The sequence below is a fragment of the Carassius gibelio genome, chromosome A5, assembly GCF_023724105.1.
Source record: "Carassius gibelio isolate Cgi1373 ecotype wild population from Czech Republic chromosome A5, carGib1.2-hapl.c, whole genome shotgun sequence".
NCBI lineage: Eukaryota > Metazoa > Chordata > Actinopteri > Cypriniformes > Cyprinidae > Carassius > Carassius gibelio.
This window is the reverse complement of record NC_068375.1, coordinates 26,928,113-26,952,559: the sequence shown is the minus strand read 5'-3', so window position 1 is coordinate 26,952,559 and position 24,447 is coordinate 26,928,113. Positions and strand designations below refer to the sequence as shown.

Sequence of the window (24,447 nt, the reverse complement as noted above, 5' to 3'; positions counted from 1 at the left end):
GACAGAGGCAGACGAACAGATGGGAGAAACAAACAAGCAGACAGACAAATGTTCCTCAATGACATGCTGAAGAAGATCACTCTGTCTGCCAAACAACATTTGCTGTATGGAACACTTAAAAAAAAAAAAAATGTTTTAATGTATCTCCTAAAAAAACATTTAATAAAGGTCCTCTATTTGATGCTTACTGATTAAAGTGTACAAAGATGCAGAAGACAGAGGCAATTCGCTCAGTTCATTACCATATCAGTGAATTAGTGAGATTTAGTAAAAAATAAAATAAAATAAAAAAAGCGCTTAAGCAAGAGTGGACAGCAAAAGACAGACATACAGTAAATTAATTCCATGCATTTTCACTGCCTAAAAGAGCAGAGGTGCATCATAACTATCATGGTTGTTCAGTCAGTGTGTAAACCCTTTACTGCCATGAGCATATTGTGGCTCAAGAGGGAGCACAGACACACAGCCAACACTCACCGCCAAAGAATATTTGTGCAGTTTGTACAGATCCAGATTGAAACAAGCTGTCCAGTTAAAGCTCTTATATCATGTCATGTGTTTTGCCCATTCATTTCTGGTGATACTGGAAGGTGATATACTCCAATGGTTATTTTTCACAGTGTGTATTGTGTACATACAAATGTGATTACATAGGAGTAGATACATCAGTCTACTCTGTTAATCTCAGATGTATTTTATTTTTATTTTTTTGTAAAACAATAAATTGGTAACATATGTGTTTTTGCATAACATTAGAGTTTTTTTTATATATATATTGACATTGTTATTCAAATTTGCATGTTTATTTCCTTTATTTTGAGATTAACCTTGCTGTCATTTACCCTTTCTAAAGGTCAATCATTTAATAATTTAGTACATGTCATTTTAAATATCCATTTGTCATACTCTGCATAATATTTAAATACAAGTTTAAATATATAAATACACTTAGAATTTAAACCAACTGATATCATATTTTACTATTTAATTTTCTAATTATTTAGAGAACTGTAATGCCAGCTTGTCGTATGAGCCAGAATTATAATTTGGGTGCCTCCTTATTTATTAATTAATTTGACTATCAATGTCTAATGATAACTGTTCTATGGTGTTCTGACTTATTTTTAAATACCAGCTGCAATAAGAGACCACTACAAGCATCTCTGTTTAATACACACACACACACACACACAACAATTCTGTAGTAGAGCTCTCATCTATGCTACTGTGAACAATGGAGAAAAGATTATTTAATAGCCTTTTTATTTTATTTTTACAAATTACATCCACATAGGATAATTAAGAGTATATTCATTTGCAGCTACGTATTTAATTGAATTACCATTGAAGCTTTAGTATTAAAAACGATGAGTGAAACACAACAAGGCTGTTGTGAGAGGCTAACAGCAAAACAGCTTTGTGATATATTATTTTGCCCCCCCCCCCCCCAACCCAAAAGATATTGAAACTCTAGATTAAATATTTTAAAATAAAATCAAAAAATTATTTAGAGGCAAAATGACATTTAGACACTAATTCAGTGAACTAATAAAAAAAAAAAGAAATAAAAAAAAAGGTCAATCGCTAATAATTATTTTAATTTACCATCAATCCTACTTTTTATTTTTCTCCTGCTTCTCTCTGAAGTGAAGCAGTTGTATATGTTCGATAATCATTGACTCTCTCGGGCAGTATCAAAGCACACACTGACCCTGGCCAGTTGTTCCTGTAAGTGCTCCCTCAGTGATTCGGGGCATTTATGAAGCTGGCACTTCAGCTCACTGTACGAATCCCTCAGCCTGGCCAGGACATCCCGCTCAGCTGAGACTTTTGCTCTTTCCTACAAAAACATTACACACACGTAACATACACACTGGTAAAATACACACGCAGTGAGCCAGTGATGGCGGAGAGGGGTGAAAACAAAGAGGAAACTGCTTGGAAAAGACACCATGCTGTGTTAAAACAGAGCTGTAGATATGGGGTTGCCATGGCAATCAGAGCCCATATTGCAGCAGACTAAATCTAAGGGAGAATAAATATTTATACAGCAGTCAGTACTACTCAATACATCTATTCATATATAATATTGTATTACTATTAAATATCTCAGTTTAGCATTAGGATTGACTGTTTTGTCATATCTTTTGTGACATTCGCACACATTTTCACACATTTGTTGAAATTATTATTTAATTATTACTTTTTTTATTTTAAATACAGTACATTAACCCTTCTTTATATTGTGGTTTAGAACAAGGTGGCTGCAGCATTATCTACCTTGTTTTGCAACCTAGATTTCTCTGCTGTTTACTGCGAATGTAAAAGATTTACTATTCATTAGCCACTCTATGTGAATGATCAGAAGAATAACAAAATGCAGTAAACGGTAAAACCATTTGCGCAACAAACCAGCATGTTTATGATCACGTTAATACATTTAAATTATATGATAACAAATACAAGTCTGCAATATCAGCAGCATAAAGGGATGTTATTGCACAGGTAAAATAACTGAAAGTGGATAACATCGGAAGCCTTGCACATTCAATTTACAAATGGCCGCACCATTCTTCCCGTGAAAAATAAGGAGGATAGTGTAGATTTCATGCCAAATAAACTTTTATCAAAATACTGATAGAAAAGTGCCCACTCAAACATGCAGTGTAAGCAGTGTCGTTTAGATTAATGAAGAGTTAGACGTCAAGCTATTAGAAATTAGCATGATAGTAAAGATGCATCCACAAAGTTTTTCAGGAAAAACAATCAGGAAACAGGGAAGCATGCTTCATAGAGTGTGTTTGTTGTCAGTACCTTCTCTTTCTCCCTCTGAGTCGAATTTTCCACTTCATTCAGTTTCAGCTGAAGTTGATTGATGATCGCCAACTCTGCCTCCACTTGATCAAGCTCCGCCTTCCGTTCCCCCTGCAGTAATGCCCTCTCCATCTCTGCCTGCCAATAAAACGACACATTCAACAGTCTGTTCACTTCCATATGTCTCTGTTCATATGAATAGCGCGGCTCTGCTGATCAGGCAAAATCCTGTATTCACGTTGATTTTAATATGCATCACCAAAGATGTTTCTGTGCATGACAGATGGTGATGAAGACGACTCTACATCTCTCACTCTCATTCATGTAGTTATGACAGAACTGAGGGAAGTTAAGTGCACTGTGTAGGCCTGTAGGTTTATAATTCAGTCTAACCTCTTGTCTGGATTCCTGTATTTGCTCTTCCAGGTCAGTGACACGAGTCTTCAGCTCATCCACCCGAGCCATAACCCTGATTCGCTCTTCCTCTAGATTTGCTCTCTCCTGCTGCCCCAGCACTGAAGAATCTTCATGCTGAGAAAGCATTTGTCAATTACAGCAAATTGTGTTTATGCATCTGTGTGTGTGTGTGTGTGTGTGTGTGTGTGTGTGCGCCTGGTGAGACCTCTCCATCAATGATATACAACAAATAAACTCTACCTGCCATTCTAACAGCGACCTAAATTAATGAATACCATTTTTTTCTCAAAGAAAGGAAGAGAGACAGGCTGAGAAAGACGTGCTTACTAGCAGAAGAAATGCAAAATGGGACTACCAATAGACCAAAAGAGGAAGTTTTATGTTTACTTTTTCACATGCAGTATATACAAACCTCTACAAGCATATAATGAAGTCTAAAGTTCTGAGACCACTAACTCTTCTATTTTGCATTTTGATACACATTTTAATGGCAATTTATATTATTAATGTTTCAATTTGAGTGTAATGATGTTCTCCCATGTTTTAAGATGATTCAAAGAGCATCTTGAGCTTCAATTGGATTAATCTGACCATCTTTATAAAGAGTCACATGATCAGTGTCACAAATTTACTTATTTGACTTGTGCAGAATCTTATATCCCTTACGAAAGGAAAATATATTTACCAATATATTTCTTAAAATATATTGCGACATATTGTAATATATTATTTTCCCTTTTTATTTTCTAATATTTTATATATTTGAATACATTTAATAATATATTGATGATACATATATTATATAATATATTGCAAAATATATAAATGATTGCCACTTTCAATATATTGCAATATATTGGAAAAAATAAATATATATAAGAATATATGCCTAATATATTACATGATATTTTCCAATATACTGCAATATATTAAAAAAAAAAAAAATCCCTTATTTTTGTTTCATAAGGGATATTTCTTAATCATTTTGTTTTCAAAATGCTTCTTTGTTTAAAAAAGATCCAAATCCAAATCCTGTGTATTTAGATTAGGTTTTGAAGCTCAGTGTGATCTCAGATCTTTGCACCTTACTATATTTCTCTCTCTGTATGTGCATCAGTTTGTAAGTGTAATAGTGGGGACATATCTGGTATGTGTGTTGTACCTCCTGGTGCTGGCTCTCAGTGCTGCTACATTCCTCTTTCAGGTTGTCCTCCTCACTCTCTCCCTGTCTGTGAGAGCTCTGGGCCAGCACATTCGCAGGGTCAGGACCGGGTCGCCGAACAGAGACCTCCTCCATCCCTGGAAACTGACACACTCTCCCACTGTCCACACCAACCGGAGGGTCGCTCTTATTATACTCAGCACACAAATTCAGGATGGTCTCAAGCCTCTGCCTCTCCTAGAAACAAGCACACACAAAAAGTTCTGAAATTATGTAAACACATGTAGTTAATACTCTCACTCGCTCTTTAGGAGCTTCATCTGGTTTGTTCTAGACTAACTGCAACTTGACACCAACAGAACATATCGAAAGACCACTTATGACACGGTGTGACCCCTTTAACGTCCTAGTGGATTCATTGGGCACTTAGCACATTAAACTCAGTATAAATGTAAAAATCCTGAACATCTGCGACAGTGCTTGAGGTGGGATACAAATACACTTTTCAAAAACTTTCCTTCAGCCCAAATACAGACCCCCATACTTCTGAGCACCCTCAAACGATCTCTCACCTGGTTGTGATAGTCAGCTGCTACCATCACTCTACCTAGATTGATTATGTGTGTTTGTGTGTGTGTGTGTGTGTGTGTGTGTGTGTGTGTACATTATCTACTTGCAGGCTGCCAAATTCCTGGAGTTCTCTCGTAGCTCTAGCCAGACTAACTAGCGCTCTAGGCATTGGGGCTCATTATATTTTACATGGACAATACCCAGCTCAGTTTGGCTGGATGACACGAGTGGCATTACTAAAATTGCATGGAAAGGGACGGTGCTGTCACAAGCCATCCATTTCAGCTAATCAAATTCAATTTTGATGAATTAGGGAATCATTTACACAGACATAATTAACAATAAGACAGACCCAAGACTCAGACCTCTGAAAATGAACAGTATGATACAAGGCAAACTTGGTGTTCAGTGCTGTAAAAGTCTATTGTATATTACTGAGCCATTATCTCACCAGTCCGGTCAATAAAACGACTTGAAACACATGCTCTCTGCTTTTAACGAGGTCTCCCCTGTCAGGAGAGTGCAGACAGAGCACTGGAGCATGTAAACACTAACTGATGGGTAACGTAGCAACAGCATTCTTCTCCAACAAAAGGGTGTCAGCACAGCTGGTATGCATGCTGAAGATGCCACGACACACACCAACGAAAAGCAAAGCAACTAAACCTTTGTGTGCAGAAGCCACTTTATGACATGACTGTTGTTTATTTGGGCCCTAATCCTTAAAGAGAGGTGATTTTAAACAGATTCTTAATCTTAAGTAATAAAAAAAAACTAAATATCTGTATTTAAAGTTTTCATTAATTGCAGTGGAAAACTGTGTGTTTAATGTTAAAACTGAGTTTTAGATGCTTTAAATCTGGTAAACAAAGAAAAAAATAAAAAAGTTTTCTTTCATTTAAAATTTGGTGCCATATCGCCCTCATGTGGTTTACAGTATGAAGTGCTTTGGTTCTCTGTGGCTTCCACAAACACACTGACAGGAACCTCCAAAACCTAAGTGAGCCAGAGAGAAACATCTTGACAGATTTTGAAGACAAAGAGTATGTGTTTGTGTGGGGTTACAATGCAAGTTCTCTACTCGAGTGTCATGACCCAAAAATAACAAATGAAATTAGACATATCCCTTTGCTTAGTTAGGTTAATAAATTGATCACAGAAAATACTCCCTCAAAATTGACATCAACTTACTAGGCAAAAATAATTTGTTCCATGTGTTAGGCTGGGAAAAAAAAACACTTTTGAATGGTATTATATACAGTGGGGAAAATATTTATTTGATCCCCTGCTGATTTCGTAAGTTTGCCCACTTACAAAGAAATGAAGGGTCTGTCATTTTTATGGTAGGTTTATTTTGATGGATAAAGACAGAATATCAACCAAAACATAAACATATATATAAACATATTATATAAATGTTAGAAATGTATTTACATTTCAGTGAGTTAAAAGCAGCAATAATTCTGGCTCCTACAGACAGGTTATGTGCCCATGTGGAACACAGATTAGTCCTGAAGTTACTCCTAATGTCAGCTTGTTAGGTGTATAAAACAAACCGCAAAGGCAGCAAAGTGGCTCAGGAAGAAGCACATTAAGGTCATAGAGTAGCCTTTCCAGACCTTAATCCTGTAGAAAATCTGTGGAGGGAGCTGAAACTTCGAGATTTCACTCATTGAAATGCAAATCAATTTATAACCTTAATTTAATATTTTTTCTATATTTTTTGGAATAAACCTACCATAAAAAATTACAGACCCTTCATTTCTTTGTAAGTGGGAAAATTTACAAAATCAGCAGGGGATACAAATTCATATTTCCCCCACTGGATTTCATAACCTTTGCTCTGTAAACAAATTTGTTTCAGTGCTGGGTTAACACTTGATGTTAGATGTATTATCTTGTTTCTAAAGGAAAACCAGTTGAGAACCATTGCTGTTAAGAATGCGGCTGTCTAGAGAATATACGTCTGAATGTGTGTATGTGTGTGTGTGCTTGTCTGTGAGATAAAAGGCAGGCGGAGCAAAGAAATACTACAGCAGTACAGAGAAGAAACCTTTTCAAGCCAACTAGACCATGAGCTAGAACTGAGTAAACACAGATTTAAGAGTAAATATGACATTAGCCCATAAGCAATAATATCTCACTTCAGGATTAGTAGAAAAGATCAGATTCCAAATGCTTTGTTTCTAATTCACTTCTTGCTTTCATTTTTCTTATCTCCCAAATACTTCTCTGGTCAAGCACCAGTTGAAATCTCAGGGTATTCTCAGCATGTATCACTTCAGTTCCATCATTATTCCCACACACATCTTAACACTGAAATACTCTGAGGTCACACCTCTGAAATATCATTTTACAGACTAAATACATTCTAAATACAGCTCAGTTGTGCTTTTATGTGGCAAAAGTCCTTTAAAAAATGTGATGCCAACCTGATAGCAGCTTTAAAAAAAAAAGAGCATTCAGCTTCTTTTGGACAAAACTAGCACCACCTTTCAAATTGCCACACTATTGGACAGAGCTGTGCTGTAACCATGACAACAGTGCCAGACAGACCAGAGACCACAGGACAAAGTTTAACCCAAACAGAGTGAAAACGTGTTCATAATACACTGAATGATCCTACCATTGTCTTGAAACGCTTACCGGAGACTTATTATGGAAAACAACTTCCTGTTCTTTATTAATTCAGTTCTGTCTCATAGTAAATATCCTAAAATAGCTTTTCTCAAGGGAATAACAAGAATTTTCTGTGGCTTGCCGCATATAATTAGCCTTGTCTATGTATTTTATTTTAAAGAAAGGTTACAGTACTTCATCATAAAAACGGCATTAAGGAGTTGGTTAGAGGAACAGTAGATGCAAATAATTTCATGGATAAATAAGGTGGAGGGTAACAAAGATGATAAATGGCAGTTCCATATGGGAATCTGAGATGCACCCGAGGAGTGTCTGGGGTTTTTAATAGGTTTAAATGAGAGAGATGATGTCTATATGTGGTTAATTTAGAGGATATGGTGGAGACACATGTTTAGACTGCTAGAGGACAGTATGTGTGTGCATATGAGGAGGAGGGTAGCTCAAAGCACTGAGATAGTGTTGGGTAAATATAGTCTTCGGGCAGCCACTAGTTCTGCATATGGGCTTTTAAAAAGGCCTCGGGAATTTACATCTGTGTGTTATTTCTGACTGCTCCATGTCTTCACCAGAAAACTCTCACCATATAAACCTCTAGCACTTTAATCTAGGTCCACTCCAAAAGCCAGTGACGCTTAAATTTAAAATAACTTTTATATTTTACTATAATTTGAAAATGTAATTAATTCCAATGATGCCAAAGATGATTTTTTTTTCAGCAGTCTTTACTCTAGTATAAATATATTTTTGTGTAACCCGTGAAATTTTTTTTCAGGATTCTTTGATGAATGGAACGTTTAAAAGAAGATAATTTATTTTAAATAGAAATCTTTTGTTACATTACAAATGTCTTTACTGCCACATTTGATCAATTTAATGCATCCTTGCTAAATAAATGTATTAATTAAAATCTTACTGGCCCAACACTTTTAAAAGGTATAGGGTACCTTCATCTTATTTCATATTTTGATGATTAAACTAGTACTTAATGAATCATTTTTTGACAGATACTGTAAATACACACAAGTTCAGACATACCAGCCTCTCCATCTCCTGCTCACGCATCCTTTCCTCTCTTTGCCAGCGATGGTACTCAAGTAGGTCTTCCTCTTTGTCGCTGACCTCTGAAATGCTGTTCTTGCGTTCTCGTGTGCGCGGCTGAACCTGCAGAGGCTCCTTTGGGTTCTTTCTCTGGTTACGGGGACTAGTGAGAGGAGACACACCTGTCTGAGAACCTAGAGCTGGGGTGATACCTGTCTTCTGCTTGCAGCAAGGCTGGTCCTTCAAAAGAGCAGAAACAGGAGATGGACTTCTGGCATTTAATCTTGTAATTCCTATTTCTTCTTCAGCTTTGGCTCGTCGTTGAAGACGAGGACTCTCTGATACAGTCCGGCCACGAGAGGTCAAAGGAACTCCGGGTAGAGCTCCAGGAAGAACTGGCACCCCAAGGACACCTCTGCGTGCTGTGGAGGGGCTGAGAGGAGGAAGAAGCATGCTGGATAGTTCTACACCACGGTGGGATGACTGGGGACTGTCTGGAGGATGGAGTGCACATGAATGGGACTGAAGACTGGAAGACGTTTCTTGGACTGATGAGCCAACACTGGATCTGGGGCTAGAAGATGCTGGTGAGGATGAGGAGGTGACCCTAGCATTGATCTGTCTGCCTAAATCTCCAGATGAAATTGAGACAGACCCAGAAGAGGAACCATGGGCCAGGTGTGGACTCTCGACTATACAGTTTGTAGAAGGGCTTGAGGGGGTTTCAGTCAAGGCTTTTTGAAGCCTGGGACTTTCTATATCCTTTAGCCCTCCGTTGGAACTACTGGTTTTGGATGCAAAAGTGCGCGGATGTGGCACCGGGGTCTTCACAGTCTGGGTGTAGCTGGTGGAAAGGGTATTAGCGGAGTCCAAACAAGCCTCTGGACTACTAACCACAGAGGGGGTGGAGAAGGAGGAGAACGGAGGACTGGTATTTTCATAGCTGGAGCTCACAGACAAAGTGCCAGGACTGGTTGGAGGGGAGACAAGACTGTGGCCGCTCCCGTTGAGAATGGCAGACTGTGGAATGGGGTGGCGTTTTGTTTTACATTGCTCAGATGAAGAAGTCTGGCCTTCATCCATAGACAGAGAATTCATAATGTCCTGAATGTCCTTCTCAATAGAGCGCACAAGAGTGCCGTGTCCAGGACGAGGTCGCTCGTGCAAAGGAAGGTGGTTGCCATTTACTTGCCCATGGGTTTCTGTGGAGAATAAACAACATTACTTGACAATCCTAAATATGAACTGATATCAAACATAGCAAACTCATACAAGATATGTACCAGGTTAACAAAAAATGGGATTCAAAAAATATATATTTATTGCTGTTTGCTCATAGCTTTTATGGTGAGAAATAATTTTATTTGTTCAACAAGTAATTGCAAATGTGCTCCATTTTGTTAAATATATAATGCATTTTAATTATTATCAAAAATGAATAGCAAGTTAAGGTTTATTTTCCAAGTGTAGACAAGTATCTATTAAATCAGACCAAATAATTATTTCAATGATTTTTTTTTTTTTACTAATGACTAAAAAACCTATAGGGTCAGACAGAAACAAAATGATGCACACAACAGTTAACACCCACACTGGCATCATAACAACGTGATATTCATCACTGTCATGGTGTCATGTTCTTTTAAAATGTCCAATATGGTGTTCAAGGATTCTAAACTAACAGGGTCAAAGCCAAAGTCACCCAGCAGGGACTTTCCAGCAGTTGACAGAGTGCCTGCGGCCATTCAAATTCCCTTTTTTTTTTCTAAGCAATTTCTCCTCCAAAGACATCACTTCCTGGATTCTAGACTATTTCAAATGAGTCAATACTGAGTGAGTGAGAGCAGTGTTTTGAATGGGCAAAGATACAGTTTTACAGGATTAGGCTGTGTTATTTTAGGCAGATTTGATTCACCTGAGCAGTGTCTGGAACTTGTTATCTAGGGTACAATGCCTCTCTGTGCCCCGTTTGCGGTAAAGTTTAGTAATTAAATAGATGGAATGTGCACCATTATTCACAAATTTAGCTCTCTCTCTTGCCTTCAGCGATTTTAGCTCCACGTTGCATCCAGAGCAGTTGCCTTACACTACCAGATTCCAGGCCAGTGTAATCTTGCTTCTGTATATATACCTGAGTGGTTCTTGTAGGTACTGGTAAATCCAGGGCTTCCACCAGGGATCAAACTCTTCATCCTGATGGCCTCCTCTGGGTGGTTAAAGCGGAAAAAGGATGACTGACCAAAACACAGCATACACCCTGAGGAAAGAAGCATATGTAAGCAAAACATTAAGAAAAACAGAATTACCTTACCAATAGAAATTAAAGTTCACCTTATAATAAAAAAGTGCTTTATGAGGGACATTATAAACCAAATGTTTTTATTCAAGTGAACAATATTATTTTAAAAAAGACTGAATTAAATACTGCATCTGAATATACTAAGTTACAGTAATGACATTTTAAAGGAATGAAGGGTAAACAATTAAATCTGTCATAGGATCTGTGAAATACACAGTGTTTATAAGTTAGCTGACATTTTGTCTAGTGGAATTGCCAGCCCCATACCCAACAACTCTGAATGGGGCAGTTTACATCACGAAAAGTCATCTTGTGCTTCCATCTGCTGAAAGTGTAATTATATCTTCATAAATATTACTTTATTATTTCAAGGTAATCTAGAGCCTCTGAATGAAACGAAACAGGGGTGTGGATGAAACTTAATAAAGCCAAACAAAAAGCAATCAGTACAAGTGATACAGTGTTTGTATGGCCTGAATCTGTGTCCTCCTTATTTACATGCTTTCTTGCAACTCATCATGGCTTATCTTGCCATATCATAGAGTTCAGACAAAAATATTAAACTGAGATCGTCTTTTAGTAGGAAATGCATACATATAGCTCCTATACATTCATATAATTTTATTCCTCTGGTGGTGTGATTAATGGGGCAGAGTCTGTCAAAATGCCAGTGAATTATGAGTCAGACTTCCATTTCATAATGAACACTGGCACAGAGAGAATATAAGATCAGTATGACTCATTGCTGACTTACAGTACAGTAGAGGACAGGATGTGACATGCAACACTAACATGAGTTCCACTTAATGCAATTTCGTTATTCATCAGAAAATGTAAATCCCTATTTTCCACAATTGCTCACCAGTGTACATAAATCACTGTCACTGTTGCTGAATTGTCAGTCTTTTAAAAATTAAACTGCTTTCTCTGTTATTACCATGTCAAAGCTGAACCTCATACAGTGTCCATACTCTGTAGTTTTGCCACAAATATGTACAGTACAAACACAATTGAGAACATGGACATAGCCACATATTTGAGATTACAGGAAGAACATACTGTAAAATTTAAAAAATCAATCAAATTATTCAACTCAGTAATAATCTAAATGCTGGGGTACAATCTCAGTATCTATAATAGTTACAAGCCACTGAGAATTTACTCAGAAAAACAAGTGAAAGAAAATATTCAGTTTGTATACTTCCTAAAAATGTGGTACAGAACAAATAAGGTCAAATCACTGATGACAGACTGTAACATCTATTTACACAACCAAAGACTAAACAATCAAACAAGCGTTTGGCACAAGTGGGCATCAGAGGGGTCAGGCTGGGTGTAAGGAGGTCAGAAAAGTGTTTTGTATTTTCAGTAGAAGGTCAAAAAATAAATCAGAGAAAATGCATTGATGTTTTATTATATTAAAATATTTTAAGAGCATTACCAACATTACCAAAAAAGTGCATGAGAGCATTAAATAAGTATGCATTTTAAATCACAAGTGTGTGAAGACCATTAAACAATATTTAAGTTAGTTGTATATAAACATTTTACTACACAAATTACTGAAATAAATTCAAGTTAAGCCTCTTAAAATACTAACTCGAAAAAGAGCTATATTATTTATTATAGTCCGCTACAGTTTAGATATTTGAGCTGAACAAAATAACAAAACAACTTGGTTCTAATATACTTAGGCTATTAATAATTTGTGATATGACACATTAAACAACACAACAGGATTAGTAAACGGAGTAATGGTTAATGGTGTATATGCAATACAAAACCGCAACACTTCAATGTAAGAGGTGAATAATTGGTAAAATATTGAAGATAAGATCAAGCAGTTTCACCTACCAGATTTGGAAAATAGAACTCTTTGAACTTATATCCAATCAACTGAAAATACTTGGAATCGCTGAGGAACGGCGGACAGTGAAGTAAAGAGCGCTGGGCTCGTGTGTGTCCGCAGCTTTTGTGATGTTAATGTCAAGCGCTACTACAAACGGCGCGTCCACTCACTGACTTCTGCTACAACACAAAACAGCACAGATGTCACCTGTTCGACTGTCATCGCCAGACCAAAGAAAACGGACAAGACAAAAAGTAGCAGTTAATACGACAAAGTGTCAGATATCCGGGGAATTTAAAATAGAAATTTACTCCTGTGGCGAAACTCTGGACTTCGCGGATGTTATGCTAGAAGTTGTTTTTATTTGTAACCCCCAATTTTTTGTTAATCTGGGTAAAAATTAAATAAAAATAAAAAAATAAAAAAAACACTCTTAACGAGCATTAAGACTGTTGAGGACTTGACGCCTCATTAAGACAAATGTAGCTGTTGGGTGGCACGTTGGACAGCTGTCCTCTCGCCTGCTGTCTCATGTTATTGTCAAGCACAGAGTGCTAACAGAGGGACGGACTGCAGATCAGCTCATCTGGATCAACATGATCACTATCCCTTATACGCGAACTAATTTATCTTAGATAAACGTCAAAAATATATGATTAGGTGCACCATTAAAAGGTTAACATTTGCTATAGATTTACGTTACAGCGGCTGTAAATGAGATAAAACACATATTCTGAGAAACCAAATAAAACATCACATTTCTGTAGCATTACACTTTCCCAATGTATAGAACTAATAAAGAGCAATGTGATTCAAGAGTGCGTGAAATAACCCAACAGAGCAGGGCAAGGTCAAGTTCTTCAAATGGAAGGTTAAAAAGGCCTTATGATCATCATAGGGCAATGTCCCCATGTATAACACAAATACACATGAATGCGATTCCAAACTGGACAACCAGAAATAGCTCAAGAGTAGTGTAAGGTCAAGGGATGTTCAAACAATTCCTTATCAGTATTAACACAAAATGGGTAAATACATAGCCTATAGTTATTCTAGCTTTGGATATGCAATCTTTTGAAATGGTAAATATCTCATGTCAGCTGTTGCATTATGCAGAAGATTCACAGTGTTCTGAATTTAAGCAAAGGCCTTAACTCTTCTTTACTTATATGCCACCTTCTAACTTTAGAACCAAGCAGACCATTCAGTCTCATAATAGCTGAAACGTTTGTCCACTGGAGCCACTCGATGACGAAGTCTCTTAGAATGGTATTTGGAAATGTATTTTACTGATGTGGAGGCTGCATCCATTGATTTACTGTCAAAAGATTTCGAGGCAATCAGTTGAATATGAAACTAAAACTCCAGAAGAACTACTAACATTAGTAGAACTAGAAGTACTAACATTAATAAACCATCAGCAAGTAAAATTAATAAATCATCAGCAAGACACATTGTGCCTTTATTTCACATAAATAAATAAAGGAATTCTTAGACTCTAAATCTAAGACTGCAATGTATCTATTCTAAATTCCACATTAAGAATAAAGCTCCCTCCTTTTGTAACCTATTCTACAGAGCCTACAGTATATGGAAGTAAAATCAGGTTCATAAGCTTCAGAGCAACCTTAACCTAGACCAACTGTAAATGAGGCATTGCTTACCTTGTGTGAGTCTGACAGGTTTGGAAAATGGTAAGCCATCCATTGAGCACAAATTTCCACAGGGGTATAGAGTGATGGCTCCTCCCACATTTTCTATGTAGCAATGTTGAGCAGTAACACCCGGACCCTGAATATTAATGTCTGTGTTCCCATGACCAAGTGTAGTCTTCCCTGCAACATGTGACAAAGATTCAGGTGATTATTGCTGCATAAAACTGAAACTAATTAGACATGAGGATGGCCAATATAAGGTTTAAAAAAAGGATGTATTGTAAAGATGACACTTAATGAATTACTAAACTTAGTAATATATATAAAATATATGTTAATAATAATATTTGAGATACTGTAGTATGAGGCTTGCAGCAAAAGGACAGGTTTATATCTGCTTCTTTAACAAAGACAAGATAGACAAACCCCCTACACCCCTCCCTCCATTGAATGGACTTATCTGAGTTATTATTTCCTTCAAAGTGTTTATGAAGCAGATGTGAGTAAAAGAGCCATAACCCAAGCCTATTGTGAGAGGAGATGTGACCGAGACAGTGGTAGGAAGCAAGTGATAGGGGTGGATATGCTGCACTTTAGACTGAAGATGAACATAATTCATTATTTAAAAGAAGACATTTTTAGGCAGTCATACAAATGTGCTCTCACTCAGTCAAGCTCAGCCACACAGTGTGGAGCAACAGGGGGTTGTGTCAAAGTCAGGTCATAGCTTCATAATTCTGTCTCTTGTTCTAAAGCCACTGCCATTGTGAATGCAATTTACAAGAAACCGCTGAAACCTACATACTCAGTCCTAAATATAAACTTCTGTAAATACTAGACCCATCATATGGGTGGATCTCACCAATATGTTAATATATTTTATTCATTATAATGATATATCTATCCATCCATCCATCTATCAACGTGAGAACAGGAAATTATTATTCAATCCATTATAAAATGATTCACTGATGAATAGTGCACTAAATGCACTTCCTCTGGGATTTATACTCGCTCTCATTCTTCCTCAGTGTCAGGGGAGGAGAAGTCCTCTATTTGTCATTCTTCATGAGATGAAGCATAGTCAAGCTAAGAGGACAGTACAATGAGGTTTGTCCTCTCTTGTGAACTTCCTGTACATCACCACACAAAAACATGCCAATACTAATCTTAATTCATAGTCCCCAGTTTTTCAGTTGGCATCCCTTCTGTTCGCACAATCATATAATTACCCTCTGGCAAGGGCAGGAGGGTTATAGCCGTACTCAGACGGCCACTTCCTAAGCTGACAAGATGGGGTCCTTCTGCCTGGACTTTGAGAGTCTTGCCTGTTTCAATCAGGTCCAGTGGTGTGCTCTGTGAACATATGGGGACAAAAAAACAGTAAACCTTTTAATAATGGATCATATTTTACAGCATTTGATCACCATTAAAGTGACCTATACTTTTTTGGATGACCGCTCAGGGTTTCTAAAACAGGATTAGTGTAATTCAGTTAGGTCCATTGAGTACTGCAGCGACAGGGCCTATCTAGACTAAATGGGTTTAGCTCCATCAGGTACCACCAAGAGGCTAACAGGATTTAGCTGTTAAATGAAAGGCAAGGGACCAGACCAATAAATGACCAAAGGAAGAACATATTTGGACTCAGCATGTCACAGATGGAGGTTCTTAAGGGCAGAATGGGGATTATTTGCTTGATAAATCACACTTTGATGTTTGAGAGAGTGCTATTCTGCATCGAAACAAATGGTATAATTCATGTTTTTAATAAGGAAATGGCATATTTAATTTATTTTGTGTCCTTAGATGATGTTAGAATTCACACAAGCTTTTGGTGCACTAGAAAAGATTTTGGAAAGTGAAGAGCAACCAGTGGAAATTTCACATCAGTCCTTCTGGGATGTAAAACTCTGACTTTACTAGAAGTTTATTTTCTTTTAGAATATGCTGGCATCATAAGGATTGCCCTGGATAAGTTACAGTACTCATAAAGTAAAATACAGTAAACCCCAGTTAAATCAGGGAACATTTGCACTGAATGCACTTGTTTTACATATAGTGGGTAATTATCCATTAGATGGATATATAAAGCTGCTCCACAGTTTTTTCCATATACAGCTCAGTCTCAGCTCAGCTCAGCTTGTTTCTGTGTGTTTTTGTGTACTCAACTTTGCTAGTGAAGTCTCATGTGTTTTTGCATACTTAACTTTGCTAGTGAAGACAGAAAGGCTGAACTCAGCCTCTCGAATCTACAGTGATGAAGATTAACCCTATAATTAGGAAACAGTTCACCCCTTAATTTCTACAGACTCCACAGTTAGGTGACAAAACCTAGGGATTTTGCTGAATTCTTTGTTGATGCTGATGCATCAGATTACATTTTAACTGTTTATATTATATTCTGTTTTTATTATTTTAATGATGAATAAGCAGAAAACCAACATTAGAACACTCTTTATGCATCCATTATACACACTAACATTCAAACATAACTTTTGAATGATAATGTGTGGGTGGGTGTGAGCGGTCCTGTTGTTTTCTGCATTATGAGTATAATATAAAACAATTAAACCTATACAGTATAAAAAAAAAATTAAACCTATGTAATGTCCCCATAAAACATGAAAAGCCAACACGTGTGTGTGTGTGTGTGTGTGCGTGCGTGTGAGAGAGAAAGTGAGAAATAAATACACTCACACACTCACCTGTAATACCTGATGAGTCTGACGGCCGTGTTCTGGAACATTCTGATTTAGCCTGTCCATGTCTATGGATTTATTGGTCACTTCATGACATTTGTTAAGATCCTGTAATTACAGAAAGATAAACAGAAATAATTTTTTAAAAGTCCAAATATGACCAAAAATTCTTAGTCAAAGAGGCAATTAGGGTCAGTCTCATAAAATGCGAGTGGACTTTCATGTAAAGAGTCATAATCACAACATATATTGGTTTTATGTATGCAACATGAACAGACAAATATGCAGAGCTGGCAAAGTTACAACATTTCAAGCTTGTGTCTTTGATCCTATCAGTGAACAATAAAACACATCAGGTGTTTACTATTGTAGACAAAATACAGTTATGCAATGAATTATCAAAAGCATACTGTGATTAACCAACTGTTGTGAACAGACTGGAGTCTGAATAGTTGAAATGCACAGCATGAGTCAGTGTGACTCATCACACACACACACACACACACACACACACACACAGACACAACCAGACTAACAGTGAACAGATGCAGCCAATTATCTATGGTACAGACACAGGCACATTAGTGTGAACAAAGCAGAGTAGACCTCAGGTCAGTACACACATCACAGCAGATCAGTCATTTTGGAACATCCCTAACCTGAAATCCCCCTCTCCCTCCTTCCCTGACCCCTCCTCCGTTTCTGACACATACCACTGTCTCTCAGAAAAACCTCGCTGGGAAGAAACAGATCCGCAAGACAACTGACCATCAGGGTTTATGTGTGTATGTATCAGTGTACATAACAGCCATTATAAGAAGCCATTATAAGTAGCAAAGCTATTTGTTGAACTACATTATTCAAGGTGGCACTGTAACTTAAAATCACATACTTTCACAGTGTGATTTTATTAATTCACAGATTAGCTGTTTACAATCAGAATAATTGACACAGATTTAAAAGAGCCATTTATTTTGAGTCAGAAACATTTGTTCTGATTCTAAACAACCCACAGAACACACTGAAAAAATCCCAATGGATTCAGAACTACTTTCTTCTTTTTCTTCTTTTTAACCAGGCTAAGTAATCAAAAAAGTTATCAGTTAAACCAAAAGCTCTTAGCTTAGTTCAGCTAATTTCATTTTAGCATAGCAATAGATAGTTTGTAGCTTAGCACACAACTATATTCATAATTGAACCCCTCTTCTGTAGCTTAGCTACATAGCTGCATTCAACATTTATTGTCAGGTGCACCGTAACATCAAAAACAGACCCAATATTTTCTATTAATATAACATTATTTAACAGATTACCTTAGTCTGACAGTTGTCCAATGAATCAACTCTTTCCGTGAGGAGCATCTAAGTTTGAAAGGCAAAGCTAAGTGAGATTAATACAACTCTTTCCTCTGCTGGCATGTCCAGTCAGGGAAACAACTGGAATGAGACGCTTTGCTTCTACAAACAAGCGAAGACAGGTTAGGTACAGTGAATGCATAATTATTAAGATGATGATGGACATTTAAAGTTTTTAACTCAACAGCTGGTATAAAATCAAACTTCCTCTCCTTTTGCTCCTACTTCTAGACTCTCTTTCCTTTCATTTCTAATGTCATGTTTGCAAGTGCAGCAGGCAAGTGCTGCAGTCCGCCTTTCACAATCACGTCCAGAGGGAAGACAGAACAGAAAGCCTCTGTCACTATACTGAAAATGGTTACTGCTCTCACCATCACACACACAACTGGACAATACAGAATCATTAAGCATACATAGACAGATATTGACGCCTTGAGTCAAATACCTGTACAAACAATATGCACCTAACAGCAGTTCATCTGGAGTTTTTCATGCTGGTGAGTGGCTTGCCTCTGAAACATGTCATTAAGTCTGCAGTTATGCCACTGTGCCCTGCCCTCTGCAGCAGAAAATAGACTCAGCCACATAGCACAAACCACAAAGCTCTTCTTACAGGGTTATAATCACACAGGGTACACATATATAGACACACACACACAACCTTACACTGACACACGCAGCATGTAAGAGTTACAGGGAGAAGTGAGGAAACCACAGCAGGAACATACAGCTAATATAAGAGTACAGCTAAATGTAGCACGGAGGTGAATCTGGGAAATAGAAACCAAAGACTGGACGGATGGCTTTTCTACTCATGTTAATACCACGAAAATGTTAAATCAAACTGAGATTTAAAATGTCTTTTATGAAAAAATCATAAGCAAGACAGGCAGCAGTTAAATATATACAATAAACAACACATTAAAAACATAAATAAAAAAAATAAACATATGCTTAAAATGAATACATAAATATATACTAACAATGAAAATTTTAATATATTCTAATATTTAACTATAAATTTTTTATTTAAAAAACCAAACTCTTAAAAACCCCATAAGCAAAACCAAGCCCACTCACCATCTTTTTTAGCCTATGAACGATGCTGCATGGCCTTGTTTACTCACAATCTCAATGCTATGTCCTGTGTTTACGCCTTTGAGCCTTTGGCTGAGTGTCTACAGTCCAGCTCTCGCTGTTTGTTTGTCTCTGCTGCTCACTCATGTCTCTTACTGAATGCTCTGAAGTTCTGGAGGGCAGAATTACATAGTACCACCACAGCTGGGAGGTGAGAGAGTGCGCGAGAGAGATAGAAAGCACTAGTAGAGAAATCCACATGAAAAAAAAAAAAAGAAGTCTGTCAGAATCCAGGTGTCCGGTCCATCTTTCCAAGCAACCATAATTAAATCATCAAGTTTATGTTTAAATTAAGAAAGCTAAATCACAGGGGGGCATATATTAACACCATCACAGAAATCATTGTCTATAAACTTGACACATCTGTACTTGTATGCTGAAACTTACTGCTCAAAAACATGCTAAACATTAAATTAAATTCAAGGTATAGTTCATCAAAATACCTAAATTCTATTATCATCAAACTCTTATCTTCTGTGGGATGTAAAAAAAATATATATATATATTTTTTTTTTAGAAATGTCTCATTGTTTTTTTTTTCCCAATGATAACAAAAACTGATTGGTCACCAACATTCATCAAAATATCTTCTTTTGTGTTCCACAGAAGTCCTACAGGTTTGGATTGGCATAAGGGTGAATAAATGATGACAGAATTTTCATTTTAGGGTGAACTATCCCTTTAAGAAATATATTTAATTGTTACTGTTACATGCCTTTAGAAGACGATTGTTAAAGAATTGCTGGAATAGTATTAAAAATTGTCAGATCACCAACATTACAGCAGATGGACTTATTTTGAAAAACAGATTTGAGTTTACACACTGCTGTGGAGAACAGAAAAAAAAAACGTAATATTCCATGTGGAGTCCTCCTACTCACTTCCTGTTCTCCAAAACAAAAATGATGTTTTCCATTTGATGTTGAACAGCTGCAAAACTGCTGATGTTGGTCACTTTAAGAGTATTTGTTACATAATTAGATTAATTTATGAAAAAAAAATAATGTCATACAATTTTTCATGGAACTCTTAAGCAAACATTTACATTTTGTCTCTTAGTGAACATACACCCAAGCAATCAATCATACACCGAGCCAGACTGATTGGTAACAACCTTAAAAAACATGAAACAGAGTCCTAGAGAGGAAAATATCTGTCTTGTGGAGAAGGAGAAAGAAAGGCTTTTTTCCATGACCTTTGCCAGTAAGACAGATGCCAAAAGAGTCCAAACACATAAAAAAATGAACACAAACAAATCTTAACAGCAACTAGGCAACCACAGCTGGAAGAGGAGCAGACTCTTCCGGTAGGGGATCCTAAGCAGGGACTCTTCCTGTCGGCTGACCCTATGATCTAGCCCCTCACTGGGAATAAACAATCTCCAGCTGGCCCTTCTCACCCAAAACTGAGAAGAAATGTCAACAAGCCTGATAATGTAAAGTAGTCCTATGTTCTGGACCCCCAGTGTCTTATTACAGAGCCATATTTAAGTTATTTATGTTTGTTGTCCTCTGGGAGTGAAAATTCCAATGACTTTATGTGAGGAAATGATTATTCCACCAAATAACTTCCAACACTTATATGTTATGCCATTAGTTTAGAAGCCCAGAGCGACTCACATGTTAGGCTGCCATGGTCAACACATGGCAAGCACACAAGTTGGAAAGCTGCTGGATAACTTTCCATATTTCCATGCTGGACTGCTATCTTGGAATAACATATGTGATATCAAAGCTAAGCATTTTGGTCTCACTCACAAATTCTTCTAGGGCAGGAACATGCGGCATTAATCCTTTGCTAAATTTTGCAACAGTCTAGTCACTTATTATAGTATCAGAGTAAAGCAACAAGGCGTCAGAAAGATTGACCACAGATTTCACCCCAGAAAACAGTCACAGTGCTTGCCTGGCAGAAACCCTTGAGATCAGAACACTATTTGTATGAGAGTATGCTTGTGAAAGAACAACAAGAAGAACGTTTTGGCACAGTAGTATAAAAAATGTACAGTACCAAATTCTTGTATTATGCTTTTTTTTTTCATGCATTTTGACTCTTCCATGCAAATTATTTGAAATCTATTCAGTTTGCAGTCCTGCATAGCATTCCATCACGCAGTGTTTGTATTTCTTTAAAGGGATGGGGATATTAACTCTTATGATGATCAAATGGACAATTTATTCCATTTGAAATTATGGTTTAAGCAGACAGGGAGAGTTCAAAGATTGAGAAGGTAAGAATAATTGGACCTGGAACTTGTTAAGACTCACAGAGCTTGACTTGATTATTGACATAAATTGGTCAGTGAAGTGTGTGTTTGTGTGCTGTCTAGAGTTGGTGAGACCCAGGCTGATTAAATGAAGCTGTGGCCATTATAAGAAAAGCTTGAGCAATCATGGTCACTAAATCCTGTTTGGCACTGTTTCACCAAGTCTGTGCTGGTGTTCAGTTCCTTCTTTTTGTTACTCCCTGATGTTCTTTTCACCCACTCCCTCTTTCTTTTTCTCCTTGCAACATGCTAACATTCAAGCTAACATTTATACAGTATTAAACTCACAACAACTCTCTAAGTAACTCATTTTTACTAATGTTTTAACTTTTACCATTGCAGCAAGTAATGCATTAAACAAGGGGAAAGCCGGTGCACGTGTTCACGATGTGGCCTCATCTCTCACACTCACACCTACTCAGAGAACTCTGCTATGCCTGGACCTTACATTCATTTGGAAATCGACTGCAACAGTAAATATGAGACAGTAAGAGACCATGTTTTTGCCTTCCCCTGCGCTGCCTCTCCTTTATATGTAAAGATATGATTTTTCCTCTGGCGTCTTTTGAAGCGTCTTGTGCACGACAAAGTAGTCATCATCTGGGCACTTTTTGCCACTGTTTTATAAAAACTGTGAATTATATACTAATAATTTTTCAAGTACTTTTTCAAGTTTTGCCTTCTGTATAGTCAATTAATCATATTCAGATACAGTTACTCCTGGCCATCTGTTGATGTAATTATGTATCCTGAAGAAAGAGTCCATAAAAATTCCTGCAAATTATGCACCGACTGGAACGTCACTCATCAAATTTCTGAACAGGAACTAACTTTTGTAGCCTATAAATTATGTTACATAGAGGATTCCTTAGCTGAATTATGTAAATGTTCAATCTATCACTGCTACATTGCAAATGTCGTACATAACACAAGTGCAGAATAAGTATTGTATGTGTTTCACAATTTTTCAAACCACCTGTTAGTCAGCCTTTTTTAGTGGAAGTAACATTGCTGGTGCAAAAATTCATGTCAGCAGACCAGCACAGCCCTCCTGCACACACAGTCTTCTCCTACACTGGTGTGCACAGTGCTATCTCTGCTGGGACAATAGTCTCATTGTCCATGCTTTAGGTCAGAGCCATTATTCCCATGCTGGTCTAGTGCTATTTTTTTTTTCTCAGAAAGCATAGACATAGAAAAACTAGAGTTCTCCATTGCTCACACGTACAGTACCATAACTAAAATAAAGAAATGCATTCATGTATTAGATCACTCATAACTCATAATATATCATCATAGTGTCCATAGTGACACTATGTCACAGTCCAAATGACTTTTACTTTTTAAAGACAGGATCCCCATTATGTTTTGGCAAACGTCATTTACTAAAGTTTCCATTTTCTAAAGAAATCTCTCTGTCTCTCTCAGTTCCTCTTTCAATAATTCACAAACTGATTCTAATGAAGACTCCAAAAATAATTAGGTTTTAAATGGGTTGACAGACGCAAACAGACATGTGGTAGAATTTATATTAATTAATTTGTGCTTTGAATAAATAAAATACAATTTTACAAATTGAAAATACATTAAAAGGTCCTAAAATCTAACTCTGGATCTGGGTAGCTTATTTAATCCTAAAGGGTGCATTTTAGTACCTTAAAGGTACATATTAAGTACATATTAGTACCTAAATAGTACATATCATTACCAAGTGTTTTACCATTTTTTTTCTGAGAGTGTAGCATTACTCTAAATGTATTCAGAAAGCTTTATCACAAAAACCCAGCTGTCAATCAAAGCCTTACCTATTAGTTCAGATCCTTACTGTGGCTCTGCCAGTCCCATTTGTAATCCTGAGAGCTGGAGACAGGTGTCTTTCTAACTCATGCTCACTTTAAGACACCTTAAACTCTGTTGAGCACCAGAGCAGGATGGACAAATCACATTGAGAACTAGAAATGTCTTCCCTCGCTCTCTCTGTCCTGCATTATTCCCCCATCTACATGCTACTCTCTCTCTCCACCCCTTTCCCTTTTTCCAGCCCTCATAGTTTCTCACACTAGTCTTCCCTCCCTTCCTTTTTCATTCTACTGCCACAAGGCAGTCTTTTATACTCACAGCTGAAGAGCTCCTCATTTGTTCAGCCTGTAGAACAAGACACCCACCATGAGCCAAGATCAGGAGACAGATGAAAAAGAGATAGATATTTAGGCAGGAGCACATTAGGGGTGACTTATCACCAAATACAGAGGTTTCAGAAATGTCTCGTAAAATTACATTTGTGATATCAGAAGCATATTGGTATATGGAGGCAGGTCCTCTGCCCCTCATGCCCCTGGTGCATTCAATTCTCTGTATAAAGAAATCTAATTTACACAGCATAGTTGAACTCTGGCCAAGCCAGATAGGCAAAATCTGAAATTCAATTCAGTTACAATAAGCCAATAAAGCTGCCCTCTAAATACGTTCAATTGCCCTCTGTAAAATGTCTTATGACAACAAATAGAAGAGACAACAAAAATGCAAATACTCTAAGTAAGTAA

At 37.1% G+C, this 24,447-nt stretch overlaps 1 protein-coding gene across 10 annotated transcripts in view; it reads right to left on the bottom strand.

The window, feature by feature from the left end:
* Positions 1-23,938, bottom strand: part of LOC128008251 (pleckstrin homology-like domain family B member 1) — a 35,795-nt gene extending 11,857 nt beyond the window's left edge. For 2 of the 10 annotated variants that reach the window (XM_052592872.1, XM_052592873.1), the window contains exons 1-10: positions 19,582-19,803; positions 17,153-17,254; positions 15,677-15,800; positions 14,454-14,624; positions 10,773-10,898; positions 8,639-9,843; positions 4,394-4,630; positions 3,208-3,345; positions 2,815-2,952; positions 1,712-1,840 (exon numbers count right to left, since the gene is read on the bottom strand). In XM_052592872.1, coding sequence (XP_052448832.1) covers positions 1,712-1,840; positions 2,815-2,952; positions 3,208-3,345; positions 4,394-4,630; positions 8,639-9,843; positions 10,773-10,898; positions 14,454-14,624; positions 15,677-15,800; positions 17,153-17,254; positions 19,582-19,584 — 2,373 coding nt within the window. In that variant the 5' untranslated portion in view covers positions 19,585-19,803. Of the gene's footprint in view, positions 1-1,711; positions 1,841-2,814; positions 2,953-3,207; positions 3,346-4,393; positions 4,631-8,638; positions 9,844-10,772; positions 10,899-12,794; positions 12,920-14,453; positions 14,625-15,676; positions 15,801-17,152; positions 17,255-19,581; positions 19,804-23,709 lie in introns of those variants that run through there. The other 8 variants (XM_052592868.1, XM_052592875.1, XM_052592870.1 and 5 more) reach the window with 6 other exon arrangements.
* Between the last annotated feature and the right edge of the window lie 509 nt (positions 23,939-24,447).